The sequence below is a fragment of the Calidris pugnax genome, unplaced genomic scaffold, assembly GCF_001431845.1.
Source record: "Calidris pugnax isolate Ruff unplaced genomic scaffold, ASM143184v1 scaffold5, whole genome shotgun sequence".
Classification (NCBI taxonomy): Eukaryota; Metazoa; Chordata; class Aves; order Charadriiformes; family Scolopacidae; genus Calidris; species Calidris pugnax.
This window is the reverse complement of record NW_015090814.1, coordinates 645294-660772: the sequence shown is the minus strand read 5'-3', so window position 1 is coordinate 660772 and position 15479 is coordinate 645294. Positions and strand designations below refer to the sequence as shown.

General features: G+C 38.2%; 1 protein-coding gene across 16 annotated transcripts in view; it reads left to right on the top strand.

Annotated features, from left to right (window-relative positions):
- The first annotated feature begins 6 nt into the window (after positions 1–6).
- ASPH (aspartate beta-hydroxylase) overlaps positions 7–15479 on the top strand; it is a 125413-nt gene continuing 109940 nt past the window's right edge. For 15 of the 16 annotated variants that reach the window (XM_014939620.1, XM_014939615.1, XM_014939619.1 and 12 more), the window contains exon 1: positions 7–115. In XM_014939620.1, coding sequence (XP_014795106.1) covers positions 55–115 — 61 coding nt within the window. In that variant the 5' untranslated portion in view covers positions 7–54. Of the gene's footprint in view, positions 116–8650; positions 8716–15479 lie in introns of all 16 variants that reach the window. The other variant, XM_014939622.1, reaches the window with a different exon arrangement.

Below are 15479 nucleotides of genomic sequence, written 5' to 3'. Positions count from 1 at the left end.
CTCCCCGCCGCCGCCGCCGCCGCCGCCGCTCGTCGCCGCCTGACAGGAGCTGCCATGGCCTCCCGCAAGGGCTCCAGAGGCGCCGGTGGCAGCCCCAGCCCTGGCTCGAAGAGAGGTGAGCGGCACCGCTGCGGGCCGTATCTCTAAGGGGAAAGGGGGCAGCCCGCCGGGGCGGAGCGGGGCCCCCGGAGCTGGGGGAAGGGGGGCCGACCCCTCACCGTTGCGTGGTGGGGGGGAAGCCCCCGGGCGAAGCGAGGGAGTGCTGCGCCTTCCCCTCTCGCTTCGTCTCCCGGTGGGCTGAGGTGCAGCCCCCTCCCTTGCTGCCGGCCCTGGGCCGCCCGGCGTGGGGCCTGCGGGGGCCGCCCGGCGTGGGACCGCTCCTCTGGCTCCGACGGAGCTGAGAAGGGGGGTGGGGACAGGGACAGGTCTGTCCCTCCTGTTTCCATCCTTCCTTTTCTCGGGCTTCACGTGGAGAAGGAGAAACTTGTGTGGCCCGGGCCTAGGGGCGGTGGGGACGCCTCTGGGAAGCTCCCCAAAAGGGCTGGGGGTGAGCGAGGGGGTGGTGGGCTGCCCCGGGCGGGTCTCCACATCTGTAGGTGTCCCGGGAAAGTGCCTTTTTTCCTTCAGACCTTTTCCTCCAGAAAACCGAGATGCCCTGTATCTCTCTGCTGCGAGTGATAAGTCGTCCTCGTTCTTGTGTTCGAACTTGGATGTTGGAATATCTCCTCAGGCTGACCTGTTTAACAGCACTGGCCTGCAGTTATTAGATCTGTGGTAGATGCAACATCTAAGGTGATGGTTTCTGTAGGTATAGAAGCAAGGAGGAATAATCTTGGACAAATGCAAGCAGAAGGTTATTTGGGACAGCTACCCCTACCCCCGTCCCCGCCCCCCCCTCAATAAAGAACACCATAGCAAATCTGAATATTTGTAAACTGCTATGTGTGGAGCCTTTTGGTAGGGAAAGCTCTAAGCATAGCAGAACATGCTTGAAAGAGGAAAAAAGTATATACTTCTGGAGTCACTGGGCAACCGTGCACGCTGCAGTAAAGAGAGGAAGTGTTCTTATCTGAGGTCGAACGTTTGCTTGTTGTGGCTTCTTTGATTTTAAGCTTGACACGCACAGAGCTCCAGTGATGAAATGTGGTGATGACACTGAAATATCCGTTGTTGCTCTTTGAATATAGCAATAATACGGAGAACGGTGTTAATTAAAGAATGAACCGTGTAGGATTAGTTTACCTATCACACGATGAATTAAAAGAGAAGAAGTTTAAATATACTTAAGCATAAAAGAGTTTAGAGACGATACTACAACGATATTCCAATGTTCATAGAAATGGACGGAGAACGGTGTTAATTAAAGAATGAACCATGTAGGATTAGTTTACCTATCACACAATGAATTAAAAGAGAAGAAGTTCAAATATACTTAAGCGTAAAAGACTTTAGAGATGATACTACAACGATATTACAACGTTCATAGAAGTGGTTTTGGTTTTTTAAAATTTCTTTCTCGTTTTTTATTCCTTATTTTCCAATTGCTGACTTATACTGTAGAGTCTATATTACAATTTTTGCTTGGACAGGACATACTCTGATCATCATCCGGTATTAAGCATGCTAAATGCACATTTTCAATAATAATGCATTAAGAACATTTATCCCCAATATAATTTCAAATACTAAACGTGATTCTGTTAATACTTTAAATATCACTTTAAAAGTTTGTCAACATTTGAAAAACAAATCTCTGAGCAAAAAAAAAAAAGTAGGTTTTTATTTTCAATCTGGGTAAAATTTTATCTCTTTGTATTAAAAGAGACCTAGTTTATGTAATTGCACCAGGGACTCTTTATTTACTGTTACCTATGAGGGGATGAAGCAGTGTGAGTAATGTGTTAGGCGCTCTCCTAAGATGTTAACCTCTTAAATTTAAGCAACTGTTTTGTTAGCTTCAGGAACGCCTAGTTAGAATCCCTTGGACAATTGTAGAAATTACAGCATGAAGCTGCTGCTGCTTTCGTATTTGCAGCTGCAGAAAGAGGTAATGGATGATTACTCCTGCGGGCATAAAAGGAACAGCTAGAGGAGCAGAGTCTTCACAGCCACCAGAAAGCCTGCCACAGTTGAGGGATGTGAAAATGAGGAAATAGTTTTAAGATGGCTAGTAATTGAGACTGTGAAGTATGGAAACCTCAAGTTTCAGGCAGTTCTTGATCATGTTGTAGTATTCACTTTCACAGCAGTTCATGGGAGAGGATGTGGCTTCTTGCCAGGGTATTGCTCATAGCTCTGAAACCACTGAAGTTGACAGCATATCTAGAAATCTGTGCACTGAAGACACTGTCTGCATCTGAGTGTCGTGCTTCTAGATTTCCGCATCAGAAAATATTGCCAGTAATCTTACAAATAGATCAAGTCTGAAATAGTTCTAAATGTAGTGGTCTTATAGATTTCTTTCACATTCCTTGAAATGTTAGAAGTGGAACTAAGTATTTTTTTAGAAAGACAGCTCTCCCTTTTCCTTTCAGAAGTCATAAACTAGAAGGTGTCAAATCAGTGCTAAAGAAAAATAAAATATTTGTAAAAGAAAAATAAAATATTTGTATTTAAGCTTTGTACTGCTACTGATGGACACTTATTTGAAAGTGACATTTACAGAATTGTATGAATATGCCAGTGATTTTATTTGGAGCACATAAGTGAAAACCAGGTCAAAATTTGACAGTTTGGGGACACTCAGAGAGGGAAACATGTGTTTGTTATTATCTTTACTGGAAAGTTTGGCTTCTTGTCACTAGCCTACAGAATCCATTGTAAAAGCTGTGGCCACTCAAAAGGAAGAAAATAAATTTTAAACAGTTAGATGAAGGAATGGATACTTACTGGAATGTTTCTTAGAGCTTTAATAGATGAGGGACAGAGGTAACAGACACAAACTTGAACATAGCAAGTTCCATCTAAACATGAGGAGGAGCTTCTTTCCTGTGAAGGTGGCAGAGCCCTGGAACCAGGTACCCAGAGAGGTGGTGGAGTCTCTGTGTCTGGAGACATTCCAAACCCACATGGACATATTCCTGTGCAACCTGCTCTGGGTGGACCTGCTTTGGCAGGGGGGTTGGACTAGATGATCTCCAGAGGTCCCTTCCAACCCCATATCATTCTGTGATTCTGTGGCAGTTTCGGTACAGGAACAAATGCATGTCACCTGGTCATGAATTAACTGCCTCAAATTTCATGAGATGGAAATTTGGAAAAGTCTTGGGCATTAGCAGGTGGCTCTGGAATAGCCTTCCAGTAAGAGTGAGGATCAGCAGCCCAACTACTTTTGAAATATAGATAGCTGGAAAAATATGATTTTCTTTAAGCTATGCTTACTTGTAGAACTAAAAGTACTGATGATAAGGCATTTATCATTATGTTGCCATGTGAATGTCTTTTGTTTTATAATACGTAAGCAAGGACTTAAACGTAAATCTCACTGATCATACAGTTATGCAATAACTGCTGTCTGTTTTCTTTGTCTTTCTAACTACAAGTGGGAGAGTAGTTCTCCAGCAAGCTAGGCACTATACAAAAAACACATTTCCACCACAAGGCATCATCTGTATCTAGAGACAGCTGTATTTTATATATATATATATAAATATATATAAAATCTTCTGCTAGTTCTGAGGCTGTGTTGTCCTCACACAGATTGAAGTCAAAGAACTCTACTGTTACTTTGATAATTTTTTTTAATCTCCGTAATAATGGTTGAGATTATATTCTGACATCCCCTACTTTTTCTCTGAAGATGTTTGATTCCACTTTTTCCTGATTTAACAGTGTAATTTCCTTATATATCCAAATGCAAACATATTGCCAAGCTTTAACTTTTACTCATCTTTTGGACCTCCTAATTCCCTTAATCTAATCCTTTCATTAATTTCTGGCTCTTCAGCTTTCTTCAAATTTGGTGGTTTTCTTTTTGGTATGCATTGAATTTGCCCTGATATCCTCATCCAAATGCAAAGTTGTGCTAATATTATTTCTTTAGTTAACACTATCACTTCTAGAAATAGAGTTGTGCCTGTTAATTTCTGTGAATTTAGACATTCTATCTCATCCCTATTGTAAAGATTAGTTGTAAAAACTACTTCATGGTGTTCTTTCTCTGGGTGAGACTCTCCATTAGCTTTTTAATTTACCTGAAGACCAGAGAAAGTTAATCAGCTAAACAGGTCACTTTTTTCCTGCTGAAGCTCTTTTGTTGGCTCTTGGGAACATTGAACTTCACGTTGCTGCTTCTGATGCCCTTAATGGGATTGCCCATGCCTTCTCCAGTCTCTCTCAAGTACCTAGCTGTGCTGTGGCATGACATCTTTTCTTACACCTCCCTGTGGATTCAATGCAAATGTGATGCTTCAATCTATTTAAAAATTCTGTCTCTCTAATTTCTGACCTGATCTACTGACCAGTGTGCTTGCTTCATGCTCTTGACTTTACAATTGTGTAGTGTATCATCTGATTTCTTATGTTACAATCTATCCATTATTCCCGTCTTCATTTTAATTGTAATCCTTAGGAAGAAGGGTATTAAGGTGATGGAGTTCATAAGTGAGATGTAAATTTGGGACTCTCTGTGGGGTCTAAGCAGTGTTTTGGGAGTTCATAAGTGAGATGTAAATTTGGGACGCTCTGTGGGGCCTAAGCAATGTTTTAAACTGATTTGTCCAAGTCTAACTCCTAGTATTTGGTGAGATAATACAAATTCTTATGAATTCTGGTGGTGCTCAGTGCTTTGACTTGCCTGTTTAAGCTTAACATTGGAATGTTTTCTTGTAACATCTTTGGTATTCAGGAGTATACAACAGAGTTATTACTTTGTTAAGAGTTCCTATGTGACTATTGCAGACAAATGAGAAATTCTTTGTCTGTGTCTCAATCTTTATACACTGTTTTAGAAATGTTTCAGCTACTTCTTCACCAGGCTTATCCTATTGCCTAATTTAGTTGCTTACAACTAGTCAAAGATCTCAAATTATTACCGTTAGTGCCAGATATTACTGTTTTTTAAACAGTTTGGTGCAGACTAGGAAAAACATGTCTCTGTATTCAGAACAAGATGGATTTAACCAGGAAAGTTGATTAGGACTTGTGAGGCTAATCCTAGAACACCGAATTTGTGTACCTGGTATCTAATAGCTTTCAAAGTGTGAATTGCTCATGTCAGTGACAAAGTATCTAAATAACAACTCTGTGTGTGTGTGTTTCTTTCCCTTCAAGAAACCCTGAAACACGTGCTAATACAAATAGCAAAGCCATGTAAATTTGGACAGCCACCTCTTTGTGACTCATCTGTCTGCCTTGTGTCTTCTCCAGGGTGGCCTTTCTGGAAAACATTTTAACATATTGTAAAATAATCTTCCAAATTCAGTAGTGGAAGCAACAGTAATGATCCAAACATCTGTAACTTACATGATATGTTGCAACAGTGCCATCAGTGAAATTACTGGTTTTGCTGGGATTCCCCCCACCCTTTTTTTCCCCTTTTTAAAAATATCCTGTACAAACCTCTTCAAGCAAGTCAGTTTTCTTATCTCTGATTAAGTCCAAGGCGTGTAAATAACATTCTTAAAATTGTTAACATAGATATTCCTCTGCATACATGCACATTGAAATAACGAGTCCTCCATAGAATCACAGAATCTTCTAGGTTGGAAGGGACCTTAAAGATCATCTTGTCCAACCTCCTCATTCATTTGTCTAGAACTAGAATTAAGTGAGCTCTAAAAAGCTCTCTTAAAATTGTTAACATAGATATTCCTCTGCGTACATGCGCATTGAAATAACGAGTCCTCCATATACCTCTTCATTCATTTGTCTAGAACTAGAGTTAAGGGAGCTCTAAAAAGCTCTAAAAAAAAAAAAAAAAGTGAGCTCTAAAAAGGCAATCCTATCATCAAAATTAGGTCTATCTGTATGAAACTTTATATTTACCATTAGCTATTGAAAGGTATGGTAACTGACTGCTGAGCTCACTCTGCAATGAAAAATGATCAATTTGAACACAATATATGCTTTTATGAGTTGTTTTTTCCCATTGCCTGGTATTTGGATTTCTTCCCTTGGCTTTTTTTCAGAAAAGTATTATTTTGTATTTTAAGGTTGATACTGAAGTGTATGTAGCAGGGTTAACATCACGAGAGCCTTTCCCTCTGACTGGGGAGAATTCTGGGACACTGGGGGATTCCTGTCCCACTTCCAGAGATGCTGCCACATGATAAAGACATCATGGAAACTTCTCCTTCCCCTTTTACTCCAGTGTGGGCTGAAATTTTGGGCCTGCTCTGTGTTGTCTAATGTACCTTACCTGCATGCAGGAAGTCATTGTGGCTAAAAGATACAGGGGTTCAAATATAGAAGAGCCTTGCAGTTGACAGCTGCAAGGATGTCTGCGTTCATATGCTCCTTGAGCATTTCCTTAAGAGTTTAAATGGTCCATAAAAGAGGTGGCTTTTCCATAGCCTTTTGGGGATAGAGCTTGTTTAAAATGCTAAATCTAAAAAGGCAATCCTATCATCAAAATTAGGATTCCTGTCCCACTTCCGGAGATGCTGCCATGTGATAAAGACATCATGGAAACTTCTCCTTCCCCTTTTACTCCAGTGTGGGCTGAAATTTTGGGCCTGCTCTGTGTTGTCTAATGTACCTTACCTGCATGCAGGAAGTCATTGTGGCTAAAAGATACAGTGGTTCAAATATGGAGGAGCCTTGCACTTGACAGCTGCAAGGATGTCTGCGTTCATATGCTCCTTCAGCATTTCATTAAGAGTTTAAATGGTCCATAAGAGAGGCGGCTTCTCCATAGCCTTTTGGGGATAGAGCTTGTTTAAAATGCTAAAATGAGGTGGAGAACCTCAAGTATTGCTAAGAATCTCAGGAGACGGAAATTTGGAGTATATTTCCCCAGATTTTGGCAATCACTCTGAGAATGCATTTGAAAATTCCCTGTCATAGGTGGTAGCTAGTCTTGGTTTGGACTCCAGGAATGTATATCACTGGGGCATTGAGGGAACGGGGAACTGCTAAGCCAAAAGCTGACTCTTTTCTCCCCCCACCCCCCAGGCTGGCTCACTTCCATAGCCTTTTGGGGATAGAGCTTGTTTAAAATGCTAAAATGAGGTGGAGAACCTCAAGTATTGCTAAGAATCTCAGGAGACGGAAATTTGGAGTATATTTCCCCAGATTTTGGCAATCACTCTGAGAATGCATTTGAAAATTCCCTGTCATAGGTGGTCTGCAAGGATGTCTGCGTTCATATGCTCCTTCAGCATTTCATTAAGAGTTTAAATGGTCCATAAGAGAGGCGGCTTCTCCATAGCCTTTTGGGGATAGAGCTTGTTTAAAATGCTAAAATGAGGTGGAGAACCTCAAGTATTGCTAAGAATCTCAGGAGACGGAAATTTGGAGTATATTTCCCCAGATTTTGGCAATCACTCTGAGAATGCATTTGAAAATTCCCTGTCATAGGTGGTAGCTAGTCTTGGTTTGGACTCCAGGAATGTATATCACTGGGGCATTGAGGGAACGGGGAACTGCTAAGCCAAAAGCTGACTCTTTTCTCCCCCCACCCCCCAGGCTGGCTCACAGCATAACTTTATGGAAAGTCATTTGGGTAGAAGGTACAAATCATGGACAGGCGTTAGGGGAAGGTGAGGTTGAACCTAGAGTTTTATGTTTGATCACATCATCCTGGAGCCATGGTGTGAACTTAGAAGGTGAGCAATTTGGCTGGATTTGGTAAGGTAATGGCTGCACATTTAAGGGCTTTGGTAAAGACAAGAAAATTTACTAGCTGTAAAAGTCATGTGTGTTAAGATTATTTCTAATTAGAGTGCATAAAGAGGTGAGATTTCAATGTTGCTCATTCTTTAAACTGGAAATGCCTTTACTGATCACCTGTATGAAAAGAAAAAAAGTTCATTTTCAGTTGGACCTTTTTGAATCATTTGGAAACGGGAAGGTGAGGTTGAACCTAGAGTTTTATGTTTGATCACATCATCGTGAAGCCATGGTGTGAACATAGAAGGTGAGCGATTTGGCTGGAGATGGTAAAGTAATGGCTGCATATTTAAGGGCTTTGGTAAAGACAAGAAAATTTACTAGCTGTAAAAGTCATGTGTGTTAAGATTATTTCTAATTAGAGTGCATAAAGAGGTGAGATTTCAATGTTGCTCATTCTTTAAACTGGAAATGCCTTTACTGATCACCTGTATGAAAAGAAAAAAGTTCATTTTCCTTTTTGAATAAAAAATTTTCATTTTTGAATCATTTGGAAACAATGGTGTGAACTTAGAAGGTGAGCAATTTGGCTGGATTTGGTAAGGTAATGGCTGCACATTTAAGGGCTTTGGTAAAGACAAGAAAATTTACTAGCTGTAAAAGTCATGTGTGTTAAGATTATTTCTAATTAGAGAGCGCATAAAGAGGTGAGATTTCAGTGTTGCTCTTTCTTTAAACTGGAAACCCCTTTACTGATCACCTGTATGAAAAGAAAAAAGTTCATTTTCCTTTTTGAATAAAAAATTTTCATTTTTGAATCATTTGGAAACATGTAAAAAGTGTTCCTGTGCTAATTCTTATGTTGAATTCTTCATTGTAGAGAACTTGAGCAGTGAAGTTCTGCTTTACCTCAAGTGGTTCTTTCCTGATGAAGATCACAAACTGGTAATCTGTGTGATAGCCTGCAGCAACCTTTTTTTCCTAACTGCATCCTACAGACTAGCTCTTTGCATGGAAGAGTTTTGAGCTATGCTTTGAAGTGGAAATCATAACTCCATTATGTGTCTTTAAGCACACTGGAGATTTACTATGCAGATAAGCATATACTGAGTTTGGACAGACTGTAGTGTGTGTGGTTCAGCTTTGTTTTAAATGAAACAAATTTTAGTCTCTCCTTCATATGCAGTTGCACTGTTACTATGCATGTACTTACCCAGTGTAACAAATGCTACCAAGTTGTTTGAAGAATTTCTTTATCAAATATTTAATAGCTAGGATTTTAATAACTATTGAGCAGCGTTTCTCTTGTTTTACAGTTTTATTCCTGAGGTTCTGCTTAAATGAGAATTGACAATTAATTACTAATATAACATATCTCGCCTTCTCGCTTTTTACACTAGTATTTTTAAGGTGTTTTTTTCGGTGTTATTAAAGAAAGTTCAGATAGCAGTTTCTACCTATGGAGCTGTTTCTTACCATAGTATCTGGAGGACACAACTATATCCTTTGTAGCAAGAAAGTAGGGAAAAGAGCAATACTTTTGTGCCTGAGATCTCCTACCAACATATTTTAAAAACTATTGATAGATCCAAGACTACGTAATGACTGTAGGTATGAGACACCTACGAACTCTTTTGAACTCTGTAGGAACTGCAGATGCATAACACCTCTATAAACTAGCACCTAATTAAATCGACTTGGTGTCAGACTTGCTTTAGGCATTTAATAAAGGATATCATAAAGGTATTTTTTCCATGAGCAGAGACTCATGAATGGCAGAGTTGTAGGTACTTGCCTGGCAACTAGAGTTTTGTTTGCTTCTACTTGAAACTCCTTCAAACTATGAGAAAAATTGAAAGAACTGAAACTGCATCATCTGTTTTCTTTCTTTTGTGGCTTAATTAGGACTTGTTGCTAAAACAAATTGATGTGACCCACATTACAGAATAGGAAAATGGAACAAGGAAAAAATACCCTAAAATTAATGCCAGCATGCTATACACAGAGCTGAGGATTTTCAACCTTATGTAACAGAAACTTTTTTAAAGGTCACCACCAACAGAATTTGCGTGTTCTGGGCTTAAGTATTTCTTGTATTTCCTTTCCACATTTACCTTTCCTGAACTCTGCTCTGGCCTAAATACAACCAAATATTGAATTAACCTAGTAATTATGTAGGGCTATTGGCTACGTTAAATGATTCAGATACAAGATAGGTAGATTGTATAATTTCAAGTCGTCTTATTTCCAAATGTTCTGTTGGAGAGACACGGTTAATAAAAATAGCAGCTGTTAAAATTCTTTAAGTCATCTGCACAGTTAAAATCATAATTAATTTTGTCTCCTCAGTGTTATAGCTGATATAGATATGTTGCTCTTATAACAGGAGACAAAATTTCTTTAGTCTTAACCTTGAATTTCTTGGCTTGATGTTTAAGATGTCAAAGTCAAAAATTTGGAGGGTGGCTTGAAAGAAAGGTGAGAGTAGAAAGGGTACAAAAGCTATGCTTGAGCCGAGTAAGTTTACAAGACACAAGTTTTATATTCTGTTTTGGACATTAATTCTGTTTTGTGTTTGCGTACACATGGACAAACATACACAAAACTTGAAAAATTGACTAAAGTGTTTGTGAAAAGTATCAGAATGTAGGAAAGTTTACTTGTCTGTACAAATATATTTAGCTTAGGAAGATGGATAACAGAATATTTTAGTTCTGTCTTTACAGGACTTTTTTTTTTTTTTCCTGAAGTGCTAAGTCTCTAGCGCTGTTATTTTACTATCTTTAAATTTGTGGAGAAAAGGCTTTGAAAAAATAAAAAGTAATTTAAACTATTCAGATAGTATGGGGCGGATGCATTAAATACTACTTTAAATATATTCCTGTTGGTAGTCACTCTTCATTGTAAAACTCTTTCAAGTTTTAAGCGGTGTCGATATTAGTCATTTAAGCAGTGTGTGCATCTGTGTGTATTTTTTCCTTGTAATAAATCCTAATTGAGGAACTATTGAAAAAATGTTTGCCTGAATAACCAAAAAGAAAAACCCAAAACGTGCCTTGGACGGAATTTGACTAGCTTTTGAAAGTCATCATCTTTCTAGCACTCTTAGAAAAGAAGCAGGTGCAGATTCAGGATTTTCTCTTACTTACATAGATCTCTATTCATTTTTATCTCCTCTGACTTCAGCAGTTGTGCTTGAATAAAGAGGACTCCAGAGGAAAGCTGGTAACAGCAGCAGCTCTTAGTGGCAACCAGCTGGTCTCCCCAAACCTCACTGAGAAGTGCGGCGCCAGCGCTGCCAGTGGAATTCACTGTTGTGCTGTGTTTAGATAAACTGCCTTTGACCAGTCTTACAAAACCTGGGGCCTACTGGGACAGAATTTCTAATTGAGTTTCTGTTTGTCTTTAATTTGTGGCTTTTTCTCACTAAGAGAAAAAGTTCTATTTCTTTAGGGGGCTAAAAAAAAATTTGGTAGTTCCTAAGATGTTTCTTTTACAAGCAGATTTTTTCTGAATACACTTTCTGATTTTTGCTTATGAAGACTCATTTAAATGGAAAGCAATCAAGATTTGTTCACTGTCTATAGTTAGTATAAATGTAACTACATAAGAATAAAATAAAAAAACCCAAACAACTCAACTCCGGGAAAGAGGCTTGACACCAGTCAGCCTGAGGATAATCTTACTCTTGTTTTGTATAGGAATTTTGTTCTGAAGAATAATTACTTTGCACTTCTTAGTAACAAATCACCTTAGCTTTCAACTAAAATAAACTCTAAGTATTGTGGTGCTTCCTGTCAACTAGAGAGATATCTATAGGCTTAAAAGTACTTTGCACTAGAACAGCTTATATTCAGAAATGCATTGACTTTTTAAAAGTATCAATAATCTCTTTTTATAAACTAAATATAAAAAAAGAAAAGAACCTGTGTGTATTTATTTTACTTGAAACATATTTTAAGATAATAGGATTGCAGATCAGGTTGTGTGTAGAACAGGGCTGGAAAGGTTCATTTCTTGCTTCTGTGCAATGCTTTAGACCTCTCACCCAGGATAAGGGAGGAACAAGATTTAATTCCATTTTCTTCTTGATGAAGAGAAAGTTTGGTTGACTTTCAGTATTACAGCTGCTGTTTATGGGATATACTTGAACAGGAGTGAGAGTGTATATTTTAAATTCTTGTTGGAACTCTTCCAGTCCAATGTGAAACAGAGATTCAATCTGCTGAGAGTGAGCATGAAGACAGATCAGTTATGTCCAGAGTCCCCTTTTTTTACCTAGAAGGGAGGGGGAAAACTGTGCTTTAGTCTTTAATCTTTGGAGCTGCCCTCTTAGAAATTGCTGTTGTGGTCTGTTAAGAGTTGATTGTGCACAAATAAACAGCTTCATCATGAAGGACTAAAATGGCTTTGTTCTCATACTCTTGGATATCCTTAAAAACATGTTTTAGACCTCCAAAGAAATTGTACCACTGTTCCCCACTGCAGAGGAGAAAACTGAATCCTCTGATCTTTCACATCCTGATTACGTGGAGGTGGTTCAATGGAATCACTTCATCTATTGAAGGGAGGAACTTCTTTCAGTAGGGAAGTTCAGCAGGGCACTTAGGGACCTAGAGGTTTTGTTAAATGTTTTGTAATGCGTCTCTTTTTTCCTCCTCCTTGTGTGCCACCCTCAGCATCTCCATGATGCTTAGTTGTTGAATCCTGAATTTATGACTTTGCTCTTGGTTTCAGTATTTAAGTTGTTCTTTGATTGTATAGTAGGATGCTTTACTATAAAAAATCTTGTAGGGATTAAAAATTAAGTACCTTAAATATTTATGTGAGGATTTATTATATGTGGAATAAGGAAAAGTTCCGCAAACACTAGACAAAAAATCAGTGAAGTGGCAGCAGGAGAGCCAAAATTGCCTTTCATTTGGCTAATTTATTACTTTACCTTTAAGTTATGTTCTTTGTGTTTTCTTTGAACTTAATGCTTTTTCTTTTCTATCCATTTCCCTGTTTGGGGAACAGGGAACTAACTAGTATGTTTCTGATTTAGTTTATTAAGGTCCTCTCATAATGTGCACATGTATCTTTATATAGACTAGATTATAGGAAGTGCAGAGCAGAGATCTAGTGTTTAAGGAGAATAATAATTAAAAGCCACTTTTTTTCCCCCTGACTTCTGTTAAGGTTTCGGTGTTGAAGAAGATTTCTTGGATACCAAAAGAAAGAATCAATTTTGTATCACAAAGAATTTATATCGAATTTATTAAAAGTAAAGCTTTACATTAAACTTTAGATCTTTTCTCTAAAGATCCTGCTGCCATGATTGTTTGTAAAGCAAACAAATATTTCTGACTATGGATATTTGTGCAAGTTTAAGATTGGAATATTTTTAGTGATATCATAAGTATTTTAGTAAAAATCTCTGTTCTATTTGTAAAGTAAATGGAGAGAAAAGGGTAACCCTAACCTCCCTTACAAAATGAAATCGAGTTTGTAAAACCCCATCATGAGCTCAGATTTGTTCATTAAAAGTGTATTTTGTCCACCTTTGGTACACTAAATGAAAATTGAAGATGAAAATCTCTTTTTACCTCAGGATCATACTTGTGATCATTATGGTGTGTGGACTTCTCAGAATGGAACAGTTCAACAAAGATGCTTATTGAGTTTAGATTTTAAAATGCATCACAAAAAGTGTGTGTATGTATATACACACATATGACCTATCTCACAGTAGTGGCAGGGGGGAGGCTTGTATTTTAATAGTTAGGGGGAAAAAGTAACACGAGAGAATGCTGTAAACTTCTCTTTAATAGATATTTTACTCAAAGTACTTGTTACTGACCCCACCCAAAAAATTTTTCTATAAAAACTGTTTACAAATACTTAACTGCCATTTTATTACTGAGAATGGCTTGCAACAGTTGTTTTATCATTAATCAGAGTGGAAAAGATAATTTACTAAAAATGGCAAGCAATAGTAGGCCATGCTTAGACAAGAGAGGTTGTTTTCTCTCTTTGTACTGCTCCTAGTTGAGCTCTGTTAGTGGTAGGACGGTTCTGTTGTAACATTTTATTTTTTTATTTCTTTGTCATATCTGTTTATTATCGCTATGCATTTTGCTTTTAAAACAAGCTTGTTCTAAAGCCTGCCTGAGATCTAGCTGATTGGTAATTTTTACTTTTGAAATGCTATTTTCAGGTATTTCTCTGAGGTTAGCGTTTTGTGGTTTTTCCTTTTACTGTGTTTTTCTGATTTCTAGTAACTGCCTGCTAATGTGCACCCTTCTCTTCATGTGATAATCTATAATTGCTTCCCTGTTACTTCCTGGTGCACCTTTGTTGGAAATAATTATGCACATTACAAAAGCTTAGGTTGATGCTTTGAAGTCTGCCTTTATTTTTGTGTTTATAGTTGACTCTTTTTTTTTTTTTTTCCCCTCTAAGCTTCTTTGCTTGCACTTTGGTAGTGATCTACAGGTGGAATGAATGCTGCTAGTCTTGGTTTTGAATTATGCTTTTCTTAAATTAACTAAATAGCATGGAGTGCATAGTTGTAGCAAAACTAACTTGAAAGTAGTTTTCAAATTTGAAAAAGTTATACAAGTGAGGTGAGTAGTAATAATGTTGTGTTAGTGAAGCAATTTGAGTTGCTTGAAAAAAGAACCAACAAACCTGTAGTCACAGCGTTTGAACGCAGTAGAATGAGACCTTGCAAGAAGCCTGTGCTGTTGGCTGAGCTATGCCATTTGTGAATTGTGTTTTAAATGTATAACTGTTCATTTTAATCTTCGTCTAACACAAAACTAACCATAATTACGTTGCTTCATATTTTGAACTATTGCATGCAGAGAGATAACGTGCATAAGCTGCATTTTTCGAGGTGTGCATTAATGTATGCTGTCCATGGGATATATGATAGTTTAGTGGCCTTTTGGTCCATCTTCCTTTTGATGAGTCTGAAAAGTTTCCCCGTTTTTGCTGTATCCTCCCTTTTCAGGAAGGAGGATGTTTGCCATTTCTTGGGAATACATGTTCTTGCAATCAGTTGGTTTTTAAAGGGTTCGAGATAAGGCTGCGGGTACTTGGTTAAAGGTGAGCGTATGTGTGTTAGTTCAGATTGGGAGTGTACACTTGACAATTATTTCTTGACTAGCTCCACCCTCTTAGCTTTTCTTCATTGTGCTGTTGGCTGTGAATATACTTAATTGGGTTTGAGTGAAATGAAACAGAAAAGTATGCTGCAATTGCTTATGGGCTTTCAGCCAGGTAAGGTCTGGTTCTTGGCATCAGTTGTGTGCTCTCTGCATTCACTTGTGGTGAGGCCTGGGATCTGCAGGAGCAGCAGAAGTGGAGTTGCAGTGAATTGCCTAACCTAATGCCTGTCAAAACAATATAGGTTTTATATACAATAGACTGCATATAATTCCATGTAAAATAATTTTCTTTAATAAGCTATTGATTTCTCTGTATATTTGGGGACTTTGACCCTTTGTTTAAATTTTCCCCCTATCTTCCTTAAAATCATTTGCACATCACATAAGTTGCTGAAATATACTAGTCATGAGGTCTTTCTTAAATCATATGTTTGATGATTCAAGTGGCTTTAAACATAGTTAAAAGATACACTACTTATAGAATCAACTGCCTGTAGTTTCTTCGCATCCATTTGAAAAGTCTGAAACTTATTTGGACATTATTTCTTGCTTTTT